Source organism: Myotis lucifugus, unplaced genomic scaffold, assembly GCF_000147115.1.
Source record: "Myotis lucifugus unplaced genomic scaffold, Myoluc2.0 scaffold_112, whole genome shotgun sequence".
NCBI lineage: Eukaryota > Metazoa > Chordata > Mammalia > Chiroptera > Vespertilionidae > Myotis > Myotis lucifugus.
Genome location: NW_005871160.1, coordinates 3723117 through 3749032, shown reverse-complemented (window position 1 = coordinate 3749032; position 25916 = coordinate 3723117). Strand labels below are relative to the sequence as shown.

Sequence of the window (25916 nt, the reverse complement as noted above, 5' to 3'; positions counted from 1 at the left end):
TAATCCCCCCCGGGGTTTGGGGGATTGGTCCGAGCCCACTTGGGCATTTTTTACTCTCGGAAAAGGTATTCTTAAAATCTTGTTTTTTTTAAAAGTGCAGACTCTTGCTCTTTTAAGCATTTTTTAGTTTTAAAAAACTTTGCCTTTTTAGGAAAGAGACCTCAAGATTTAATCTGAGTTTTCGCATGGGTTATAGGTAAACGTATAAGTATGAGGTTAAGCCCATAGGTTTGGTTTAGGGTTTAGGGTTACGTGTCCGAGGAGCGTTAGGTGTAGGGAGTATGGGTATTAGGTATCATATAATTATAGGGTATAGGTATAGGTAATGGGTATAGGGTATAGGTATGGGGTATGTGTATCAGGTATGGTGTAGGGTAAGGGGGAAGGTATGGGTTATGGGTATGGGCAGGGGTATGGGCAATAGGTATCGTATAGGTATAGGAATAGGCATACGTATCGGTATAGGTATAGGTATAGGTATAGGTATAGGTATAGGTATAAGTATGGGTATAGGTATAGGTTTAGATAGATATAGCTCTATTCCCCATTCATATCCACTGAGCGGCCAGATTATTATGCCCACCTGACATTTGTAGGCAAATTAGCTGTAATTTCGTGCTGAAGTTGCTAGAGGGCCAGACCATTATAAATAGGGAAACAGGTTGTTTACCACGACAGAAGTGATTTTTTTCTGAAGATATGGGTAAACAATGCAATTTAACAGCCTTTGAACGTAAATGTACATATACATTTCTCCAATAATCTTACTGAGAATAGGAGACAAATTATGTGCCTTTGGGGATAAAAAGGGACATGGGGCAAGTCACTTTCACGCCACTGACCTGAAGTCACCTTTGTTGTTTACCACCCTCTCGGGGGGACAGTACTGTGCAGAGCTTTCTAACACGACAATATCGACAGTTCGTGTGTTGTTTCCGCGCTTGGTCTGGACATGACAGCCCCAATTTCCAGTTGATCCAGCCTGAATATTAGAAATGGTTAGGGCACTGCATGAAGAAAGATTTTAAAAAGAGAGAAAATATGGTCAGGCAAAAAGGGAAACAACCTGGGCTTCGATCACTCATTTAGCAAATACGCCTGAATGCACATTGTGGGCCACGCGCGTGTTAGATTAAAACGCATTTTAAAAATGTCCCTCCATTTAAGGACTTCAGCAGCAAGTCAGGACAAGCAGGTTAAGAGACTTAAATGTGATGGCAAGGGTGCTAACAGAAGTAGGAATAAGGTGCAATGGTATACAATGCCTGAGACTTCTCCCAGGAAAAGGGAGAGCAGGGCACAGCAGGGAGGGGGACAGCAAGTGCAAAGGCAGAAACATCGCGGCACATTCCCAAGCAAAACCAACATCTACCTTCTCACTGATTCTAAGGAAAGGATTCAAGCATGAACAAAGAAGATTCATATTTTAAAGTATGTAATTATGAAAACATTTAAGGTAGAATAGTCTTTGGAAAAAGGGTTATACAAGAAATAACTTGCTAAGTCTCTAAAAAGAGGTAGCAAATCACTAATTAATGGCTTAACAAAAGGAGTTTCCACATAAAGGTATACTTCAATTTCCCAAACGGCTACATATCTCAACAGTTATCAGGAAATTTGATTTGCAAGATGAAGTCACAATTCTCTAATACAAAACCTATTCATTAAAGAGCAAATGTCAGAACATTTAATTAACCTTTACTCCCCACCCCCACAGGACAAATTAGGCTTTGCTTCTAAGTAGATACAAATGATAAGTAATTAGACATAAAGTATCATTGAAGTAACTTACAAAATTATGTCTTGGAGTTTAATACACATTTTTCCGTCTCCTAAGTCATCAATGGCTACACAACAACAAATGTTCTAATGAAGACTTTGAGGCACTATTATTCTGAATCAAAGACAATGTCCTCTTTACTATCAGTAAATAAATCAATACACTGTAATTAATCAATTCCCAGATAAAGTGACACAAATGAGTCTGGCATTGAATTTAAGTAACCAGAAAGTTTATCACACTTTCTGTTCATATGACTCTACTGAACCAGGAAGAAGTGTATAAAAGAATTGGCAATCTGGGATCGAATAGGTTCCCAAACCTTCTTGGTTCACAGCCCTTTCACTGACTAGGTAACTTTCTCATGGCGCAGTTTCCAATTACCAAGTTAAATCTCCAAGCTGTGCATCTAGGTCCTAATAATGTACTAGCCATTTGAAAAAAATACTACACATCAATTTGGAAGAAACATTTCATTCTTAAATAACAACTATATCTAATGGCCTGTGTGTACCTGTCGGGCATTATACAATTAATCAAACATCAGAATGATATACTTATTTCTTGTTCCACAGTGATTTTTCATTTGGTACTTGCTTTGTAGCAAAGTAATCGACAAAAACCCTACATCCCAAAGTATGACACTAGCAAAAGGAACTCAGTATGACTTAATGGTGACAGCATAACTGCCTGGAGCTGGTAGCTGTGTGGTGTCTGACAAATGTCGAGTATCGCTCTTCTTCCTCAGAAACCTAACATACCCCTGGCACCTCTGTAAACTCATATGGTGTCCTGGTACCTTACACACCTGCTGGGAGCTATGGTCCTAATAGATTTTGTAAATATTTCTTAAGATAACTTTTAGCCATAACTTCAATGTCTAAAACCAATCACCAGAATAAAATTTTCAGGCATCCTCAAGGCAGCACACTTGGAATGTAAGAAAAAAAGGCAGCTTCAATTTCATCTTTGAAGAAAACTAGAAATTCTCAGTCTTACCGATCAAGGATCAATAACATGAGGAGACCAATGAAGAATGAACAGGTGTCTCAGGGACCAACTCAATAACCATATTTCCTTTTCCTACAACTTCTTATTCTTCTGAGCTAACCCTGGGTAAAGGATTTCTCGGTCTTCACACGAAAGATTTCCACTTTAGTCAAGTGTCCCTACCAACAAAAATATTAGGCAAGGCTGCTATCCTTAGCATATTTCTGTACTTCCAGAAAGAATTTCAAATAAGGTATGATTTGTAAAAATAAATTAATCATATTAATCTAGTTATTTTACAATCATCAAAATTAAGGGTTCTACATTAATCAAAGTTCTTTTCTTTAGAAAAGGGGCCCCTGTATTTCTAAATATGCCAATTTTGGTCTATTTATATAGTTACTGCTTACAATGCACAATTGATGCATTTTAACATACGTAGACACGTATGAAATTATCAGCACAGTAAAAACAACGTGACAGCCAGTCTCCTCACTGGGACTAACATACTGCTTCTAACGAAGGAACTCTGCTTCCGTGAAAGACAGCTCCTATCAGACCACCCTCCCTGCAGTTCAGTTACGAGCTCTCGACAAACAACAAAATGACAACTCTCTGAATACACTGACTGACACAAAGCAAGCAGAAACCAGAGAGGAGCCGACACTAGGAAGAAGGCATTGGCCCTGGGGAGTAATCATAAAATTGTTTTTAATGGCTTCTGTCCAAGGACATGCCCTCCTCAAATAGAAATTCACAATCCGACGTGTTGAAAAATCACAGGACAAAGGTAGGAAGGAGCCTGGCTTTAGGCCCACATGTCTGCATATAAAATCTACCCAGATCTCTAGCTGACCCCTCACCTACACACAGATAGGGTAGACGCACACAGATATCAGCTGCTGCCTGTCACAGAAAGGGGTTTGGATTCAGCCAAGCTAACTGCTTGAGGAAACAAAAAATCAGCTCCCTTCACGTGAACAAAATCTGGAGTCAAGGGTCAAACTTTTTCTTCAAAGGCCAAGAAGCAAAATTGAGGATATTATATAGTTACTTATGTAACAATTAAACATATAACCATTTAAAATTATTCTTAACTCACATGCCCAGCAGACCAGATTTAGCCCAGAGGTTATAAGTGACTGACTTCTCTATAGTGAATCATTCACAATGTCCAGGAAATAATCCAACATTACTAGACATATAAATAATATACTTTTTTAAACAGAAAAATATAAGCCATAGTCAAAAAAAAGTAGTCAGTGATGATCCCAAGATGACCCAGATGTTAGAACTGCCTGGAAAGGATTTAAAAGCATCTGCTATAAATATGTTAAAAGACATAAATGAAAATATGCTTCTAATAATTAGATAGGAAATCTCAGTAGAGAACCAAATTATAAAATAGAATAGTCTACCACACAATTCCAAGACATGAATTTCAACTAAGAGACCCTTCAGTTTCTGATTTTTTCATGTGACTTCTATAGGTCTGTTGTGATACTACCCTAGGGTGACTCAGCAGAGTTTGGAAACTGCAGATCTATTCTTTAAAATTCAAGCAGAATTCTAAAATTCCTACTAAGAAATTGATAGGAAGGAAAGAAGGAGTCAGAGAGAGAGAAAATCCAATGTCTACAGATAAAGATTTTACTAAAGTAAAATATATTGTGAGCAATAATATCATATATATGTTTACTCTGCTTTTTACACTTTAAAAAGTTCATTTGAATTAAGTATTTTGGTGCTCACACCAGTCATAGGGTTAACAAGACAGGTGATATATTCTTTTATACCAGTGGGGTAGATAAAGGAAGTATCTTAAAATGTAGCATTAATCATAAAACAGTGAAAATTAGGTGATTCCTAAAAGTGAAACTCTGAGCTTAGCAGCAGGAATTAGGTAGAAATTAAGTTTGACACTACAAGTTTACAGCATTCCTCCTAAAACTTTAAACAAAATGTCTCTAATTTTTCAACAGTGTTTCTCTTTTATCCTATACCCCACCCCTCAAAAAAAAAAAAAAACTGGATGGAAAGATAGCTACTTAATTTTACAAGATGAGTAACAATCAGGAAACCATATGTCTGCATTTTTAAATGCAAGAAGATAAAATATTGACTCAAACTCCAACAAAACATTACAATTCTCAAACATTAAATAAAATTCACAGAAAACAGTTTCTGACTTTAAAAAGGTTTACCTTGCAATCAACGAGCAGTTGTGGATCATGTTCTTCTCAACAAAGATACCTTGCGATTCATCAGTTTCAACGATCCGCCCATCCTGATACCATAACACTTGCATGTCCTGGTCAATATATGAAGCCATACACTGGAAGGGAAGGCTGTCCCCTTCAAACACGACTTGACGGTGAGATGGAGTCATGTAGAAAGAGGGTAATTCAAGGGGAGGATCTAGAGACAGTAAAACAAACTCAGTAAACAAATACAATACTATATGCAGGAGCCAGAATGAAAAGTTACGAAAATTCTAATTAAAACTTTAACAATGGAAAAACAAACATTCCTCAATAATGACGCTTTAATACTAGCACAAACAAGGCTGCTCCTGAGATAAGTGGATCCCAGATGAAAACAAATTTGGCAAAATTAAAATGAAACCATTTCGTAATCAGTTCTGACTTTTAGAGTGGTTCCTTTTTGGTGGTATCACGACGACGAGATGACCACAGAAGCAGTACTAAAAGAACAAATTGTAGCCCTAGCTGGTTTGGCTCAGTGGATAGAATGTTGGCCCTCAAACTGAAGGGTCCTGAGTTCAATTCTGGTCAAGGGCACGTACCTAGGTTGCAGGTGTACTCCCTGGCCCTGGTCGGGGCATTTGCAGGAAGCAATGTGTCTCTCTCACATCAATATTTCTCTCTGTGTGTGTCTCTCCCCCTCCCTTTCACTCTCTCTAAAAATCAATGGAAAAATATCCTTGGGTGAGGATTAACAAAAATAATTAAATAAATAAGTAAGTAAATAAATAATCTATATATATAAAAGCATAAGCAACCTGCCGACTGGCTGACCAGCCAGTAGCTATTATGCGCACTGCCAAGTTGCAGTGAGTTGGCAGCTGCAGTTGTCAGGTGACACACCTGGAACCAGAGAGGAGGAGCCCAATTCTGGGGTGCGTCACCCGAGAACCGCCCTCTCGCAATCCAGGACCCCTCGGGGGATGTTGGAGAGCCAGTTTCAGCTCAATCGCCGCAGGCCAGGCCGAGGGACCCCACCGGTGCACGAATCCGTACACTGGGCCTCTAGTAATAAATAAAAGAACAAATTATAAAATGATATCATTTAAGTAAATGATACTTAAATCTGGAGAAGGGAAATGGTGACAAAAAATGCTGATATAGATACAATTTAAAAATACTTTTTGGAGACTGTATTGCCTTTGATTAAACCACTGGTTTCTGGTTATAAAAGTAATGCATACTCATTGCAGAAAATTTAGAACATTTAAAGAAAAAGGAGGGAAAATCTTTTAAGATTCCACATATTATAATCACATTTTAAGAGCTGATATATTTCCTTTCATTCAGAAAAACAAAAGGGAGAAATTTTAAATATATATGAAAAAATGTATTCAAGAATCATGGGCTCATTAAAAGCCTTTAAAATACTTGGTCCATTGTCTGGCACAACAATTCTACTTTTAGTAGTCTACCCAAAAGGAAAATTGTATGTATGCAAAAATGTATGGAAGGAAATTAATCCTTGTACTGTTTATGGAGTGAGAAATTATTACCAAACTAAATATGCAATAATAAGGAAGTTGTCAAGTTACACTACATTTATATAATGGATTGCTATGCATCTATTTTATATGATGAGGAAATAAGTTTACATGATTTCAAGTTAAAAAAGGTTACAAGAGCATGAAAATATGATATTTCAGTCAAAGCCTAGGAAAAAGGAGAAGACAATAAATCAACATATCTCTGGGAGTGATAAAAATGCAGCATGGGTTTTGTTTGATGCTTTTAGTTGTTTCCTTTATTGAGGTATAATTAACAAAGTTATAAAATATTTGAAGTGTACATCATGATGATTTGACATACATATACATTATTTATTTTCATGAATCTTAATTTTTTCCCAATGAGCACATTGCATCTGTGAAACAACAATAAAAATGATAATAAAGAGAAAATGAAAAAAATGATAGGATTGTTTGTTTCCAAACACAAAGACTAAGTTGAAATCTCCTCCTATCACCTTAGGACTGTTTTTTTGTTTGACGTGTATTTTTGTTTTTTCATTTAACACACGTTTCTTAGGAATACACCTTTACATACAGAATTACTGGATGAAAATGTATCAACTACTTAAGAGCACTGATATGTTTTGCCAAACTATACTTAAAAAGGCTGTATCAATTCACGTCCCCACCAACAAACAGTGATTGCATCCTGAGATTTTATTACTATCAACAAATCCCTAATTTGCCAACTGACAGAAAATCTGAAGGTCTCTGCTATTCTTTGAAATTGGTTTTCATAAAGCTGTTCAGAGCCTAAGAACCTTAAATTCCAACCGAGCTGACTTAATTGTTGGCATCAACGAAATATTATTGAATCCATGAAGATTAACGGCGGCATTCAGTTCCATCAACATGTAAAGGGAATTTTACAGTTTGTCAAGGAAAACGTGGTGGCAGGTAAGTTACAGTAAATGCTCTCTGTGTTTTCTTTCCCGCTTACCGCATGTCAGCAGTTCCTGCTTCACGCCCGTGACCGGCTGGGCCTGCAGGGATTTCGGGTAAACGCACCGCGTGTCCCGCACCGTGATGTTCCTCTCCTTCACCCAGCGATGCATCCACAGGATGTTACAATCACACAGAAGATACTCGGTCTGAAATTCTCTGTAGCAACCATAATACAGATTAGAGATGACGGTGAATAAAAGGAGACAGCACTTCGGTTTGATGGTGGCTTAGGCTCTGGGTGGTGTATTCGCCTTTACCCCACCGGTGACCTCCGTCATCCACTGGGTATGGTCTCCTCTCCAGGGATATGACGTGCGGAGGGTCTGACTCCAGCACGGCCGCCCACGGATCTGGGGACTCACGCTGCTTTCAAACCAAATTGCTACTTGAACAAAATCTATGCATCAGCCCTCACCTATGCAATAAGCTCCATAAACCCAGGGTTTTGGAATACCAAAGCCCCATGCTTTTTGCCTATCAAAGGCTTACCAATTCATCTTAAAACATGTAGCACTAGTACTGCCTCGTGAAGCCGCTCCAATTTTCCCAGCCATCACCTCCATGTTCTTGGCTAACTGCCTGCCAACTGTCCTGTGAATTTGGGCAACATAAAGCAATATATGATGGTTTCACCTGGTCATACTCATCAGCTAACTGGAGAGTAAGCCCCTCAAGGATGGGGTCCATTTCTGACACTGTCTGCTATGTGCCAAGGGATACTGTAATCATTTACAAACTTAAGGGATTCACACTCAAACCCATCAAAAAGGTAAGATTTAATATGAAAGGAAACAGAAAATTATATTTTTTAAAAATACATTTTTATTGATTTCAGAGAAGGGAGAGGAAAAGAGAGAGAAAAAAAGATCAATGATGAAAGAGAATCATTGATTGGTTGTCTCCTGCAACCTGGGCATGTGCCCTGACCTTGAATTGAACCGTGACCTGCAGGTACATTGGTCAACGCTTAACCACTGAGCCTCACTGGCCGGGCAAGAATTATCTTCATATGTGGCAAGAAGTGTTATAATTTGGCACTTGGATGTAAGAAACCAAGAGAGGACATATATAGCTTGTACATTAGTGCAATAATTTCTTGAGTATTTTTATACGAAGCACTAGATATTCATGAGCCGTGAGTCTCACTAAGTCCAGCTAATAAAAGTTGTCCTCTGCTAACCTGGAGGGCATTATGTAACCGGGGAACAAATGTAAATATAACTAAATGAGTGTGCCATGTGGTCTGTACAAATAAATCGACACAGTGCAAAGAGCAAACATAACCACTTGTGCTTCTAACACAGACTGTGCGTTGGCACAGGCTTCGTCTCAGGTTTGGCAATAAAAAAGGAGGGGTGGGGGTGGGGAGAGTTGGGACAACAAAAGCAAAGAGAAAGTAACTTTTAAAAAAGTACCCAAAGAATGACTGGACTGATTTCTAATTCCTAATCGCCAGCCTCTGGTCACTTTCTGAAACTACCAAGTAAAAGCACTGGCGATTTAACCCAATTTGGGGATGAAAAGGCTTCCCACATTCCTGCTACCCAAGGTCTCAAAAGCCAGATTATTCTTTGCAGTTTTTCTTATTTCCTAAACTTCATAGTAATGACTGACTGGAACATCACTAATGATGCCCAAAGGAGGTGTTTTCCTTAAAAAGCAGCTCTGGATGAGAAGAGACCCGATGGAGTCTGATCCAGTGTGACCCTAGGAAGATCCACCTATGACCACCATGGGAGGAGGGGCCAGATGGATGGCTCACCTGCTAGCTGCACCCCAGTGAAGGTACTTCATTAGGTTTAAATGATAGGTTTAGACAAGCAGAGGCGAGGAGAAGGGAAGGGTAGAGGTGGAGAAAGAAAGAAAGGGAGGAGAGGAGCCCTACCGGGTTTGGCTCAGTGGATAGAGCGTAGGCCTGGGGATCCTGTTGATTCCGCTTAAGGGCACATACCTCGGTTGCAGGCCCCTCCCTGGCCCAGGCCCTGGTCAGGGCTGATGCAGGAGGCAACCAACTGATGTGGATGCATGTCTCTTACATTGATGTTTCTCTCTGTCTTTCCCTCTCTTTCCACTCTCTCTAAAAATCAATGGAAAAACATCTTCGAGTGAGGATTAAAAAAAGAAAAAAGGGAAGAGAGGAGAAGGGAAGGGAGAAAAAGGAAAGAATTCAGCATATATAGAACAGAGGCACTGGGTAGGGAAGACAATATAGCATGGGAAAAGAGACTCAATCTCATGAGCTATATATAACAAAAATCTGAAAAACATTACATTTAACTGTAAGTCTGATAGAAATTAGGATAACTGAATGTTTAAAACATATTATGGTTTATCTGGAAATACAGTTACTTTCAAAAGTAATATTTGTAATATCTCGCAGCTAAAAAACTTTTTTTGGGGGGGAAATTCAATCAATTCTAAAGATACAGAGAACTGTGTAAATATGATCTTATATTGACTTCATAAAGCAGATAGATATTCTACATAAACACTCCTAGAAATGTAATACGTTGTGAATTCCGTAGGTGAAGAGGTTATAGGATCAAATTAAATCTCTGAAGTAAAATAGATTCTGAAGCACAAATCCTTCTGAGGGAGGAATACTTTCCACTTAGGGGATTTAATTAGTCAAAGAACAAAAAGTTTTCTAATTTGAAAACAAAGTCAAAGAGAAAGAATTACCAATGTATTCCTTGAAATACAGATTTCACATATAATATTCTAAAGAGAAAAGGGTTGCCCCCATCTGAAATGTATTATACTAAAGTTTACAGTATGTTTTTCAATGTTATTGCAAGCTCTCAAGAAAGATTCTAATTTCTGCAAATATCACAAGATTTTCCAATGAACTCTCTTAAACCATGTAATAACTGTTTTAATTTTCAAAACCTAAGAGAGAGAGAGAGAGAGAGAGAGAGAGAGAGACAGAGAGACAGAGAGACAGAGAGAGAGAAGAAAAAAAAATTCTTACTTACAAAGATCGTAATGAGCCAAGATAATCAAAAGTCCCTTGAGATAATGAAGAAAACAAATTCCCGGAAAGGTTTCTGGGGGAAAAAAGGAAATGATTTCACTTTAAAAAATACTAACCAAGATATCTTTGTGTACTATTTCATATTTCCTAAAGTGCCCTATAATCACAAAATATTACAAAGAATGTATAAAAGTTGTTTTAAGTCTTATAAAGAGGGAACAATTAGCAAATATTTCTCCAAGGCTGTAAAAGAAAATTGCTCTTAACCTCGTATAAAGCAGTAAGTATTTAAACATTATTTCTGTTAGATAAGGATTTTTCTATAAAATATCAGGTGAGCCTGGAGGTTACCTCACGAAACCAGATCTTTAGTCATGCTGTCATTGCAACTAGAATTACTCCGTATCATTTAAGGAAGCAAAAATTCTAAAATACAAAAGAAAAAGTATGGCCAGAATGATTAGCAGCAACTCACAGTGACTGAGTAAAAACATCAGCAAAGTGGAAAGAGTGCAGGGTTTAAAATGAAAGATTCAGTGTTGGCCTTTTCTCTTGCTTTTGCTTGCACCAGGTGGCTTTCATGACTGTCTTCACCCTTGCAGCACTGTATATGGATTAAAACCCAAACACCCCATGCTACAATCTGAGTAGTATGTTACACCCACAATGATTCTTCCAGGTTTGACTATGAACCCCAGCAGGGGAGGGGACCAGTGTGTTTTATTTATTGGGGTACCTCTGGCAGCTAGTAACATGCTGAGGTATACAGTAGGTGCTCAATGGTGGTGGCTGACTGCTCAGGATGTGGAGCCCACGTGCAGAAGGTTTCTGACACTCAAGGGGACCGAGGGCTCTGGGAGAATGGCAGCATGACCCACCCACCACAAGATCTGTTCTGTGTCTGTTGTGGTATCCACAGCAGATACAATTTAGACCTGGAGTTCTCAAGGAAGAAGTCCTAGGACCTCCCAGGAGGCCTTCGGAGTCTGGGTTGAATGTGTCAAGTGGGGGAGAAGGTGATGATGGGGCACATGGATTCCCCAGTGGGAAGAGGAAGAGAATTGATCTGGGAGAGATCAGCTGTTCCCATGACACATGCAGCAATGAGTTCCTGCTGACTTGCTATTACACAAATGCCAATCCTTTGCCAAAGAATATATAATGAACTTCAATCAGAACCTCACTGGATGGGGTTTAATAAATGTCTCTGGATATAAAAAGTTGGATAAAACGATCCTGATCTTCACAGAATTGCCTAGGAACTAAAAAAAGCAAGCAAATAAAAAAGAATACCTGCAAATTAAAAGAACAATAAAAGATGCCTTTTTCCTTTGGAGCCTATAAGAGTGGATACCGAATGGGAATTCTGCAGGTCACAGGCATGATTCAAATGGTCATTTTACTCCTAATACCACTCGCCTTCTCCTTAACAAATAGACCTCGCTCTTATTTCCACCTCCAACCATCATTTGCTCGGCTTCTTTTCCTTTCTAAAGATCCAAATGTCTCCAATCCTTTGGGTCATAAACTGAAGTTTTACCTCTTCCAAAAAATTTCCCCATAATATCAAAGCTTTCAATCATCTTTCTCCATGCTAGCATGTTCCCTGGAGCATACAGGGCACCATGTGTCTGTGTGTGTCCCTGCATGTGCAGTAATGCGATATTATGTTCTGATGACATTATAAAGTACCTCTGTGACTCAATTCCAACCTCCTTATTCCCTACCTACTTCAGTTTTTACTATACCGTTACTATTTGAATATTAAACATGGCACAGGTATTTATAAATACTTGGATACCGATTCAAATGCTTCCTTATATCTTAACTAGAGGCCCGGTGCACAAAATTCATGCATGGGCAGGTTCCCTAAGCCTGGTCAGCAATCAGGGCTGATCTGAGAGGAGATTGGGGGGCCCCGCTGGCACCGACCTTGGCTGGCCTGGGGCCTTCGGGCTGGGGGAAGCTCCTGTGTTGAGCGTCTGCCCCCTAGGGGTCAGTATGCGTCATAGCAACTGGCGGCTCCACCAGTGGTTCTGCAGTTTGGTTGATTTGCATATTAGGCTTTTATTATATAGGATAGGGAAGAAAGATGTACTTACAATCTAACCAGATTGGTGAGTCCTCGAAATATGTCTGCATTCAGACATCCTATCCGATTATTTGTCAGATCCCTAAGGAGAAAGAATGGGGGGTGGGGGGGATGTCTTCAATTAGTTCTCTTGGTTAATGAAGGTTTCATACATTTAATATTCAAAAAACAGCAGCCAGGAATAAGATAAAACCTTTCCTTTCAGCATTTCCAAGATACTTACCTACCTCAAGAGAGATACTAGGGCACGGGAGAGGCAACAATCCTTGCTCTCACTTACTTCTGACACGTGCACACTAACTCTGCTTCCTTATAGTGCCCTTTGTATTTCAAGCACTGACTCCTGTAAAATGACCCAAGATACAACTGAAGTGTACACATGAGAACCTACCCTACTGTCTGTGATACAAGTCCCTAGATGACCTACACAGTTAATTATGCTGGGAAAAGGGAGGGAACAGAGCCCCATCGCATCTCAACCAACATCTAACATGATGGATAAAACAGCAAGTCATCGCCCTGGCCTGTGTGGTTCAGTGGTTGAGTGTCGTCCCATGTCCTTACAGGAAGTCACAGGTTCAATTTCCGGTCAGGGTACATGGCAGGGTTTGGGGCTCGATCCCCAGTAGGGGGCATGCAGGAGGCAGCTGATCAATGTTTCTCTCCCCTCTCCCTAAAAAATCAATAAAAATGTATTCTTTTTTTTTTAAAAAAAGAGGGCAAATTATCAAAATAAATGCTGGAACTTTTATCTCCTCAAAAACATCTGAAACTTAATGCTTTCTAACTTCATTCCTTAAATACTTAGTTTTCAAAGTAAAGAAAGCACAACTGAGTGAGCTTTTACTTCAGAGATCTGTCATTTAGGCTCCATAAAAAATAATTGGGCCATTACCTAGATATCCTCTAACAGTATCTATGTAATGGCTCGATTATTTTTTTTTCCCATCACTCCAAAATCTTAGCAAATGTTCCCATCAAATGTTACTTTCTCAATATTTTCTCTTCTCAATCCATAAACCCTTTTCCTTTTCATCTATGTAAAAAGTTTAGTGAATACAGGGGTGGGAAACAGTAGGTTTACAGGTATAATATAAATAAATAATAATACAAGAATAAATTCTGTTTTGAGTACTCACAACTGTAAACCTACTTTTGCCCCCCCCCATATTGTATTCTTTCTTCACTATTTTTCTTCACACCAAGGACAATGAACACAACTTTACATCTTAATCTGGAGATTACATTTTAATTGGGACATAACTGATAAGTTTTATAACCTTCAAAAAGGATGGCATGATTTTCATCATTTACCAGGGGATGTAAATTATATTGCAAGAAAACCCTAAAACAATGAAGCTTTACTTTTATCAGTTGTTAGATTTAGATCTATTCACTGCTTTAAATTTTGATAAAAGAATGAGAACACATTTTCTAAACCAAACTTTCAAAACTATTTTTATCACATTTTCTTTAATGCCCATTTTATTCCCTATAGTGGAGAATTTACACCTTCTTTTTTTTTTTAAATAAAAGCATTTTTATTGATTTCATAGAGGAAGGGAGAGGGAGAGAGAGATAGAAACATCAATGATGAGAGAGAATTTTCGATTGGCTGGAAGAAAAAGTGTCAATCTGATGAGAAATGATAAGGCCACAGCACTGAAACTTACTCGCTAAGTTTTTCACTTAGATATTCCGTAGCTTGGGTAATCCTGGGGTTCTGCAATCTCATAGTTCTGCCTCCCCTTTCTTATGTCAACTTTTGATAAAAGAATCTTAAGCAATACAAATCTTTATCCGTGTCTGCTAGTCTCATGCTTCTCAGACGATTAAAGCTAAGTATTTAATCTTGCAGGACCTAAAAAAAAGTTCTAGCTGATTTTCCTTTTATTTCTAGGTTTCTACTGTTTAAGAAAATGAGGTATCATCTTGTGAGTTGTTGCTTAAACAAGCATTTCTGGGCTCTGTTCCTTCTCTTGTCTCAATTCTGAGCTTTAAATGGTGCAATTACCATCGATTCTTTGGGAAACAATTTCATTATAGCTATATCTATTTAAAATGGTATTAGGTACTGATAATGGGTGTTCATTTAGATTGAGAACCGGCTTGAATTTGTTGATAAAGCGAAAAGGGACACTGAGTGGGGCTGGGTTTCATCTACTCTGGTAGTTTATTCTGCAGAAAGCCGCTTAATATTCCTGATTCAAAGTATCTACAAGATAAAGGCAAGGGCATGGTGCACTTCCAAAAACACTTACCGCGTGCCTGTTAGGTGAGATGCACAATTGAATGATTTAAGGTCCCTAAAAAAAGTGCCCATATCTATAAGCAACTATGAAACAGCACTACTGCAGAGTATCTTTATATTTCACTGAGTTTTACATCTAAGACCCTCTCAGCTTGCAAGCTGTACACCGTACATTCAATTACAAGTCAGCTGTGTGGAATTAAAAATATATTTTCTAATGGGAAGAACATTACAAACGGCAATTACCTTCCTCGGCAAGAACACAAGAGACTCCTTAATGGGTAATGCAATGAAAAATGCTAAGGCGATGCCTGTATGATATTAGTCATGAAATTCAATGCTATGGAACAAGAAATTTATATATTTATTTTGGATGGCAGTAATTGAGAAATTATTTACTGAAGGATAAAGAACTCAATGGAGAACCTGAGATATTTTTGCAGTGTCCTTAAAACATCCTAATGAAACTGCGTTTTATTAACAGTCCAGTTTCCTTCAACCTCCATCTTGACATGGGAGGTATTTTTAGGATTAATCTTCCTTTAAAAAAAATAAGCTTCCTTCCAAAAAAGCTGTGACTACAGTGTGTCAATCAGGGAAGGTAAAAATAAGTGATCTTGCCTGGCAGTATGATGTCACACCCCTCCCCTTGGATAAAAAAGTTGGAGGGAAAATGATTCAAATATTCTAGAATTTCTCACACTTTAGTGTCAGAATCACTGGGAGGGACAGTTAAAACAAAGATGGCCCAGCCTGGGTGGCTCAGTGGTTGACCATCGACCTATGAACCCTATCAGGGCACACCCCCTGGTTTTGGGCTCAATCCCCAATGGGGGGCATGCAGAAGGCAGCTGATCAATGATTCTCTCTCATTGGTGTTTCTATCTCTCTCTCCCTCTCCCTTCCTCTCTGAAATCAATCAAAATATATTTATTTAAAAAAAAAAAGATGATTTGATCTGGCCCCAGAGTTTGCCACAGGGTAGGTCTAGGACCTACACCCTTGCTTCCTACTTTAGGACTCGTGTTCACAGGCATAGGTTCGAAATGACCCATCCAAACACGGGGCCAGTGTGCTCCTGGTAAGAAGCACAGAGATAGTGAGCTGCTGTTATAAGTCAAGCTCACTTAGCCACTGCCCTCCGCTCCCTAAGGACTCTGTTTCTGGGGAGATGTGGTGTTTGCCCATGTCTGTGCTCCACACCCCGGCCTGTGTCCATCTGGCTGAATCTTAACAGCTTCCAAGACTCTTAGCAACTGGACTCTGCCATGAATCCTAACAGCTAGCTTCCTAACTCTTAGCAGCTGGACTCTGCCATGGCTCCCCTCTCGGTAAGCAGATTCCAAGTCCATATCTTGGCTGTTGGTTTGTGCATATGATTCCACTATACTGCAAAGCCTCCAGGGGTTCCCCAGCTACCTTGTTTCCCTGAAGCCTGGCTCCCCGTTAAGCAGAGAATGGGCTCAATGAGTCTGTTGTGCAACTGAACTGATGCTGGTCTCTGTCTTACCAGTTTATGCTGCTAAACCTGCTGGTACTGCTGTTACTGAACTCTACTGACCCACTGCAACTCTAATGCCTACTGGTGCCTCCCACCCTCCAATCCTATCTTCCCTTTCTTGAATTCCAGTCTCCATGCCCCACTGACCTACCCCAGACAGGCCATTTTTTCTGAGTTGTTTCATTAAAAAGCCTTTACTGGGAAACAGTGAAGAGCAGCGTGAATGGGGAAGAAGAAAACCAGTCTCCTCCTCACATCCCCGAGTGTCTTCCCCAGTGCACACAGAGCCAGCCGGACACCATGAATGACTGCCCCCGCCCGCAACAAAGGCCATGGCAATAAATTCCCTTCTACAGAGTCGGCCTGAAATTTTAAATTTCCCAAGACTGAGAAAATCCTTTAACTCCTACTACTCTTAATCTTCCAAGACTGTCCAAGAGGGGGAATTGAGAGGAGACCTGGAGAGAATAAATGTTGGGTGAAAGTTAATTTTACTTGCAAATGTAACTTAAAAAAAAAAAAACACCTGGAAAATTAGCATGGCCAACTCTGACAAGTGGACCTGACTAAAAATGATCTGACTAGAAGTGAGCAGGTTTTGAATGACAGAATAAGAGCCACAAGATGTCCAAAGTATTAGGATGGAAGGTCAGTGTCAACATTGAAGTAAGTCATGCCATGATTAAACTAAGATCAAGCATAGCCGGCTTTAATATACAGATACGATGGAAAACAAGTAAGACATGAATAATACTCAGGCACCTTGAACTTTTTAAAAAACTTAAATAATAAGAAAGTCTGATGGAACCAAAAGAGAGACAGACAGAGGCGGAGATAGACAGGGGCTGAAAGAGTGACCATGAAAAAGAAGGAAAGCATGGAGCTGGCCTCTCTCCACTTTATCTTTTGTCCCTGATTCTCTGCATTTAAGTGGTTTCTCCTTACTGTCATCAGGGTAGAAGGAGGTGGGCAAAGTTGGGGGCGGGGAGTGGGGATAGAAAGAGACTTTGCTTGGGGCATGGGCACAAGATGCAGTGTGCAGATGATGTTTTGTTGGGTTGTACACTTGAAAACGGTATGGTTTTGCAAACCAATGCCCCAATACATTCAATTAAAAAAAAGATATTCTGAAACACAAAATACAAATCTGATCATATCGATTTCATATTCATAAAGTTATGCTACTCCCCCATCTAAACAATGGATTTGAAAATTTTCTTTTTCACATGGCAAGAGATCATCAAAGCCTACAAAAGCCTGGTCCTGCCTTGACCAGTCTAACCTCCCAACAGTCTTTTCCCCCTTCCACTTTAGACTGGGGCCAAAGAGCTAAACTACTGTCCCAGGAGACATGGGTTCATCCCTATGCCCACTCTTCTGGTATTCTCCCATACGAAGAGCAAGGCCAAAGCTAAATGTCACTGCTCCTGTGGCAGGCCATTCCCTCTCTGGTGGTCCCTCCTTTCCCTGCTGATTATTACTGTGTTATCTGTTACAGCACATCTGCAGGGTGTATTTTCATTATCCACCTATTTGCCCCCCAAGAGTCTGATAGCTATCCCAGAGAAGCCAGAGTATGGCAAGCAGCCAGCACACAATGAATGCCTTTAGAAGGAATAAAGGATGATGGACAGACAGCACTACTTGGCTTGAATGCAGGGTTATTTCTCAACAATTGTGAAACAGCATAAGGGGAGGATGCGGAGAGGCGTTTTCAGCTTTAGCCTAAAAATTGGTCCTAAGGTTTTAAAATAATAATAATACATAAAGTATACATGAAAATGGCAAGACCTTAACTCATTAATAGAAAGGCACCTCAACTGATAGAGCATTTACAACAGATCCGATCTGATTGCACTCATAACTTGAAAGTTAGCTGCAGATGAATGATAACAGACAAAGCCAATACAGCAATGATTTTATTAACATACGAGGGACACAACCAGCAAACAAATCAAATAGCTACGCAAACGAATTCCTTCTAAGCTACTTATATTAAAACTCTCTGTTTTCTATCATGGATCTGGCCAGGTGAACTTATCAGAACTGTTAAAAACCCATCTTTTATCGTGTGAAAGCTTAAAGTCGATGAACGGTTACTTATATGAGAAACAGTTCAAACTCATAAGCAAGCAAATCAAACACTTACAATCTTTTTAGCGATGACAGTCCCCAAAAGGCACCAGGATCTATACTACTAATAAGATTATTTCGGAGGTCCCTGTGAAAAAGAAAAGAAAATTAGTTATTTACATATGAACACTGTAACAATTATTTTGGCATTTTGCACTTAACTACCATGCAGAAAACAACAATGACAAAAATAATGGGAGGAAACTGAAGCCCAGAAGATTAAGCCAAGATCACCCCAGTAGAAGTGCCAGAGCCAGAATTCAAGTTCGAGAAATCTGGCTCTAAAGCCATTTGTGTTGGTCAATAGAAGAATAAAGGTATATGTCAAAAAAGATATGTGTGTCCTGATGTTATTCAAATTCAAAGGTATCATTAAACTACAGTCCTAGAAAAGATTGTAACTATAAAGGATTCCAGAATTTGACAATGATAACTGCTGTAATGGCTATCAATTACGTAATGTTAAGTCACTGTGCTAAGCAGAGTTTTTGTTTTTGCAGCCTTCTCCCTTGTTTTCCCTACTTTCCCATAGCATATGGTACACTCCAGACAGTGCCTGGAATTCCCAACACCACCCCTGTGGCACCCGATCAACCCCAGTCCTTATTTTTCAAATACTCTGGCCCCAGTCATTGGCATGATTACATGACCTTGGTCTAACTAACCCCAGGACCTAGGGCGAGGAGACAGACAGAGGTCAAGGAGTAGCCATGTCCACTGGTTTGACTAGAGGTAAGATGTAAGTCTAAAACTGTCCGTGACCCTCTTGCTACCATTGAGAGATAAAGCCAACAGATAAGAAAAGAGAGTAAATCTCAAGCCCCTGGATACAGCCAAGCCTGAAGTCCAGCTCTCGCTCTGGGCTCAGTTACACAAACCACTAAAATCCGTGAGTTAGTATCTGTCACTTATCATCCCTTTAAGATCTTACAACCAATCCTAGAAGGTATTACCCTTGCTTCAGACAAGGAAATTCACATGCAACAAGATGATATCTGGCCAAGGTCTTGGTGTTAATATGTGGCCAAGCCAGACATTAGGCTGTAAACACATCTTTCTGACTGACACAGTGAAGAGTTACTAAAGAAACTGAGCAAATGTATACCTAGAGCAAGAGGGAGACAGATAAAGTAAGCATTCCAAAAGTTGGCCATAATTAAATCATGGTGCTAGAGATATTGTTCTTTAAATTTCTTTATATGTTTGAAAAATTTTATAAAAAATGGAAAAAACTATAGTATGTGCTGTCGTCCAGCACCCTCATGGTCATCACTCTAGCCCAGGTTATATACCACAGTTCCCACTTGTGTCCTTGCTTCTCTCATCAGTTCTCCATTTACATCTTTTTTCTTTAATTGATCTTTTGGTTTTTTAGAGAGAGAGGAAGGGAGAGAGAGAGAGAGAAACATCGATGAGAGAGAGACAGGGAATCAGCTGCCTCCTGATACTAGGGATTGAGTCCGCAACCCGTGAATGTGCCCTGACTGGGAATCAAACCCGTGAACTCTTGGTTCATAGGTCTATGCTCAACCACTGACCCACACTGGCCGGGCTCCATTTACATCTTCTGATCATGTCTCTGCACCAGCTAAAACCTCCAAAAGCTCCACAATCCCCTCAGAAGAAAGTTCAGACTCTTCCAGGTCACTTACAGGCTACCCATGGCCCTGACTTTGCCCATCTCCCTACTCCAAAGCTCATTTCCTCACTCACTCGGTCCCTCTCTCTTCAAATATGCTATTTTCATAATCAAAATTAGTCATATTTCTAGATGTTTCTAGAAAGAGTCATATTTCTCTCACCCGTCTGTTCAGTGAGAAAGAGACTGAGACTCCTTATGTAGAGGGTAGATGGACAGTGCTATGTTCTATATGTTTGTCCTCCTCCCCCAAAATCACACATTGAAAACCTAACTCCCAAGGTGATGGCAATAGAAGGTGGGACCTTTGGGAGGTGACTAGGTCATGAGAACAGAGAACTAATGAATGTGATTAATAACCTTACAAAGGAGGCCCCAGACAGCTCCCTCTCTCCCTTCCAGCAGGTGAGGTTTCAGCAAAAAGATGGCCAAGTAGGATGTGGTACCTCACTAGACACCAATCAGCCGGTGCCTTGATCCTGGACTTCCCAGTCTCCAGCAGTGTGAGAAATAAGCGTTTGTCTTTATAAGCTACCCAGTTTCTGGTGTTGTTATAGAAGCCAGAAGAGACTGAGACAGATGATAAATGGATGAAATCCTGGCTCAGAGACAATTACAGTTACCTAAATTTCACTATAAAAATCTTTTAAATAAATTACGGTTAGCCACTAAATCATTAGACTATTCATCAAGCCAGACAATGTAGAGACTACTGAATGTCATTCATAACGTAAGTCCACTTTGTGCACTTATACCTCAATAAAGGCCTGCACCTGACCAAATAATTTAAGCAAATGTGTGTATGTAGGCAAATTCCAATGCAAAGAAAAATAATACCGCAAATTGTTAATAATTATTTACTCTGGGTAAGTACACTGGTGATATGGGAGATTACTATATTATTCTTTCAATTTTGCTGTATGTTTGAAAATTTTCATAATAAAGATTATTTCCTGTCCCTCACTTTTAGTCCCAGGAAGTACAATTCATCATCAGGCCCAATGTACTAGTTTCTACCTCCCCCTCTGCACCCGATCCCAACCCTATACTTCAAAGAAGATTTTTGGAGAAAATTCAATAAGAATGTGTTTGACTTATATTGCATAAGCTAAAAGTCTCTGCAAATGGAAATATAATGTCCGTTCCATTTTTTTTTAAACACACTTCACTTCTCTGATTTTAAAAAGCATCTGCAACAGGGAATGACTTAGCTATAGTACTACATAAATTTGGGGTCCATGATGCATTGCATGTGTTTCTAGAAAATACCTCTCATGAATAACTAAGTAGTGTAATAAGATTTAAAGATACACTTTTTATTTAATAATAAAGAAATGCTTGACATGTTACATAGCATTTAATGATAGCCATATTAATCAGGCATTGCCAAAGGATATTTGTAGTCAGAGTCTCTCATTTACCATTCCCTTCTCCAACCCACAGCTTCCCTAGTGAACACAAGTCTAATGTTAGGATGTGCAGCTGAATCTGAATGGGTTGGGTCATTAAAACATAAATGCAAAAAGGTGCACAAAAGTTGCTTAAACAAAATTATAGAAGTATTTAAATAGTTGTTAGAAAAAGAGCTAGCTCCTCTAGGCAAAAATACAAAGTATATAAGAAAAAAACACACTTTAAGTACAAATATCAGAAACCTCTACTTGAAACAGCTTCCACAATAAAAAATAAAAATTCCCTAGTATTACAGGAAATCAAGAAGTAAGGCAGCCTTAGTTGGTTCCATCTATCTCTCAGATCCCCATGCTCAGAAAGTCAAGTTTACCTTCAGGCTGAACTTCAATCATGACATCATATCTCAGGTCCAAAAATCACTTCCAAGAAAAAAGTCGTGAAAAGGAATGGAGACTTTCTTTTCTTAGGAACTGGGAAATCTTTCTCTGAAACCTCAAAGCTAACCATCCCTCATCTCGTATTGGCTAAGACTGGCTCTGTCAATCACTAGAAAGAGATGCTTTGGTGGCCTGGACCCATCACTTGAGTGGCGGGGTGGGGGGTGGGAGGGGGAGGGAGATGAATACATTGAAGAGTCAGACACACTGACCATTATGCAATTCTATTCTAGTGTCAGTAATTAGAGTATAGGAGAGTGTCACTAAATTCTGACCCATATATAACACAACACAAGAATGATCTCTATATATAAAAGCCTAAGTGGCCAGATGACTGGACGAGAAGATGACCAGCCGGTAGCTATGACATGCACTGACCACCAGGGAGCAGACGCTCAACACAGGAGCTTCCCCCTGGTGGTCAGTGCACTCCCACAGCAGGAGCACCGCTCAGCTGCCAGACAGATGCCAGACACCGGGTTGATGGCTGGCGAGCGCGGTGCCCAGGCTGGGGCTCCTCCAGGCCACCTGCCGCTTCGCTCACTACTTCATGCTGTGTGGGATTGACACAGACAGTGGGCTGGAGCCCGACGAGCTGGCAGGTAAGGCCGGGCTGTGGCCACACAGAGGTCCACTGATACCCACAGGCCAGGCCTAGGGACCTCACAGTGCACAAATCCGTGCAGTGGGCCTCTAGTAATACTATAAAATGGAGAGGGAAGATGGACGGGAGGAGGAAGGGATGAAGGGATAAATCACAGAGTTCTCAATTACAAACAGTCTTAAAAATCTAATATATATATATATATTTACCAAAAAGGGGAGGGGAAAATGTATAAGTATACATTTTAGAGAATTCTTTTAGTAACAATATACAGTTCACCCTTAAACAACACAATCTGAACTTTAAGGCTGAATTGTAGCCGCCACCCCAATTCCTATGTGGAAGTCCTAACCCCTAATCCTTCAAAATGTGGCCGTATTTGGAGGCAGGGTCAAACACTATAGAGGGTCTATGCTTAAATAAGACTCAGTGATGGAAGCAATAAAGTCCTGTGGGAGTTTCAATTGTGGGAGAAGCCAGTAGGTCAAATGGTCAAGGAAAGGTCACCTTAAAGTAGAGAAAGTGAAGCACAACAGAGAGGGCTAAGAAAATGCGGAAAGATTGATTTTCAGCAGCAAAGACGTTCCAACCTGTGCAGCTCCCTGAAGCACTCTGAATGGTTATCCTAAGTGTGTGGGTGACATGGGAATTTGAAACACGATCCTAGAACAGCATTTGGAAAGCAAGCAAATTAAACATCCATTGTGTAAAACTCACCAAGGCCAGAAAATGAGTGCTACCTGTAATACATCTGATCATAAGCAAAACTAGACCTAATTGCTAAGCCAAACACAATGATCACATTCAGAGATATCTGGATAAAAACATTAAAGTTTATCCAAACGTTTTCTACCTTGGTGTGTGTGTGTGTGTGTGTGTGTGTGTGTGTGTGTGTGTGTTTAAATTCTGGGCTTCCTTTCTGGGCTTTGTAACCATGCAACTTTGGCAGCTTGTTCCTTTTATGAGGCATTCATGTCATGGCTGAACTTAAAAACAGCATCTACACTTTAAAAGCCAGTGGCTAGCAACCTATGGTCCATGGCCTGTTTTGTAAATAGAGTCACCTCCACATTGATTCAGTTATTTGTTGTCTACTGCTGCTCTCTCACTACAATGGCAGAATAGAGTCACTGTGATAAAGATCATACGGCCCACAAAACCTAAAATATTCACTATCTAGTCCTTTACAGAAAGTTATCCCGCCTTTGGTCTAACTAGTTGTTTGTTATTTTAAATTTTTATTTCAATTACAGTTCACATTATATTAGTTACAGGTGTACAACTAATCAATATATCTTATATACCTTACAAAGTTACATTTATATACCTCACAAAGTTACCACCCCAATAAATCTGGTTCCCATCTTACACCATATATAGTTATTACAATATTGGCTGTATTTCCTATGCTGTAATTTACATCCCCATAACTGTTTTTACAACTGACAATTTATAGTTCTTAATTTCTTTCAACCTCCTCCTCACTCATCCTCTCAACCCCCCTCCAACCGTCAATTTCTTCTCTGTATCTCTGAGTTTGTTTCATCTGTTGTGTTTTTCTGATTCCATACATAAGTGAAATCATGACTAGTTGTTTTTAAAATTCAATTCTTAAAATTTCTCCTAATAAAACATTGGAGAAACTAAAATATTATTTTGAAAAGTTGGGATTGTAGAACTAGATTAACAATAAAAACATTTTAAGTAAAATGACAATAACAGATGATAACAAAAGAATACCCATTGCCCTGGCCCTTACAGTATCTCAGCTGCTTAGAGCATTATCTTGATACACAACAGTTTCGGGTTTGATCCCAGATCAGGCACATACAAGAATCAACCAGTGAATGAATAAATAAGTGGAACAACAAATGGATGTTTCTCTCTCTCTCTCCCCCTTCTTCTCTCTCTCTAAAATCAATAAATAAAAAATGTATAAGAAACCAAAAAGAATACTCACAATCTTTCAAGGAGACTTAGCCCAGAAAACGAACCATTCTTCAACTCGGATATTTTATTGTTACTCAGAATCCTAAAAATGACAGAAAAATAAAATGTAAGTTGCCTAATATATGTACACCATCAATATCAAAATAATTTAGCTCATTGTATTTATATCTATGATAAATTCTAAGAAGTCCTTTATCATTCTCCTTCCCCAATTTTTGAAATGCCTGACCAAAAAAAAAAAAAAAGAAAAGTTTCTTTGTCTTTCTTTGAAAAACCACCTAAAAGAGCTTACACATCTGTCACTTCTTAAATTGCTCCTGTCACATTGAACCAAAAATTTAAAATAGAGAAGTCAACATAAAATAGCTCTCAGTTCAATATAAGAATAAAGAATGCCACATATATTTATATAATTAATCAACTTACTAAGTTGAATACTTATTTAAAAATTGGAAACTTAACAGAAAATTATGTAAGCACTCTATAAAATAGTGGCCTTACAAAGAAATAAAATACCCCCTAGATATCTTTGCAATATTATTTTTAATCTAACAGTATGCAAATCTACGTGTCTACGTGTGAAAAGATACTTGTCACACACATTCACATACAGAGATAGGAGCTGAATCAAGTTCTGTTAAATGGAAGATTACACTAGCAAATGACAGAGCCAAATGGCTAACCCAGGACATTTCTGCTCCAAACCCCATGTTCTCCAACTACTCCATGCTGGTCAAGAGAGGCACTGCTGGCATCTTGGGCAGAAAATTCTCCATCACACTCAGGGCTACACAAATTCCGGGGCACCCTTCATAGTGGGTCCAAGGTGGAGTGGTGACCCCTCCCTCCCAGACAGGGCAACACGCACGTCTATGTACATACACATGTAACACAATGCCTGCGACCTAACATTTCAGGTACATTTTCACTCTCTACTTTCAATATTCTAAAAATGTATTAAAATAAAAACACCCATTTGGCATCTAATTTTATTGAGATATAAATGTGTTTTGTTTTTTTAATTCCTACTCATGCAGATTCACATTTCAGAGCCTGCTACATGGGATGATCATTAGGAGCTTCTCAGGTCAAGTACACCTGTGTTTGGAACCCAGTTCTCCAATTCTTCTCAAGTGACACTGATTTTGGGCAAGTCACTCCACCTCTCTGTAACAGAATTCCCTCATTCATAGAACAGGTAGGATAATACCTGCCGAGTAAACATGGAAGGAAACTAGTGAATGCACGACACACCCAATGAGCATTCCTTAGCAGTTAGATTCAGTCTCCCTGGTTCTAAGACTCATACCCTCCCATTTTAATGTTTCTTGCAATCAAAGTATATTACTGTGTAGTGTTTGGCCTCTTCCCAAAGCTGTTACTAAAGCAACAACCAGGGGACCAAGAACACATGGTCATCAAAAACATTCCA

The 25916-nt window shown here is 39.4% G+C and overlaps 1 protein-coding gene across 1 annotated transcript in view; it reads right to left on the bottom strand.

The window, feature by feature from the left end:
• Positions 1-24560, bottom strand: part of ADGRA3 (adhesion G protein-coupled receptor A3) — a 78704-nt gene extending 54144 nt beyond the window's left edge. The window contains exons 1-7 of the mRNA XM_023757741.1: positions 24495-24560; positions 18458-18529; positions 12567-12638; positions 10466-10537; positions 7486-7646; positions 4975-5188; positions 843-1007 (exon numbers count right to left, since the gene is read on the bottom strand). Of these exons, the coding sequence (XP_023613509.1) occupies positions 843-1007; positions 4975-5188; positions 7486-7600 (494 nt within the window). The 5' untranslated portion in view covers positions 7601-7646; positions 10466-10537; positions 12567-12638; positions 18458-18529; positions 24495-24560. The remainder of the gene's footprint in view (positions 1-842; positions 1008-4974; positions 5189-7485; positions 7647-10465; positions 10538-12566; positions 12639-18457; positions 18530-24494) is intronic.
• Positions 24561-25916: the final 1356 nt, after the last annotated feature.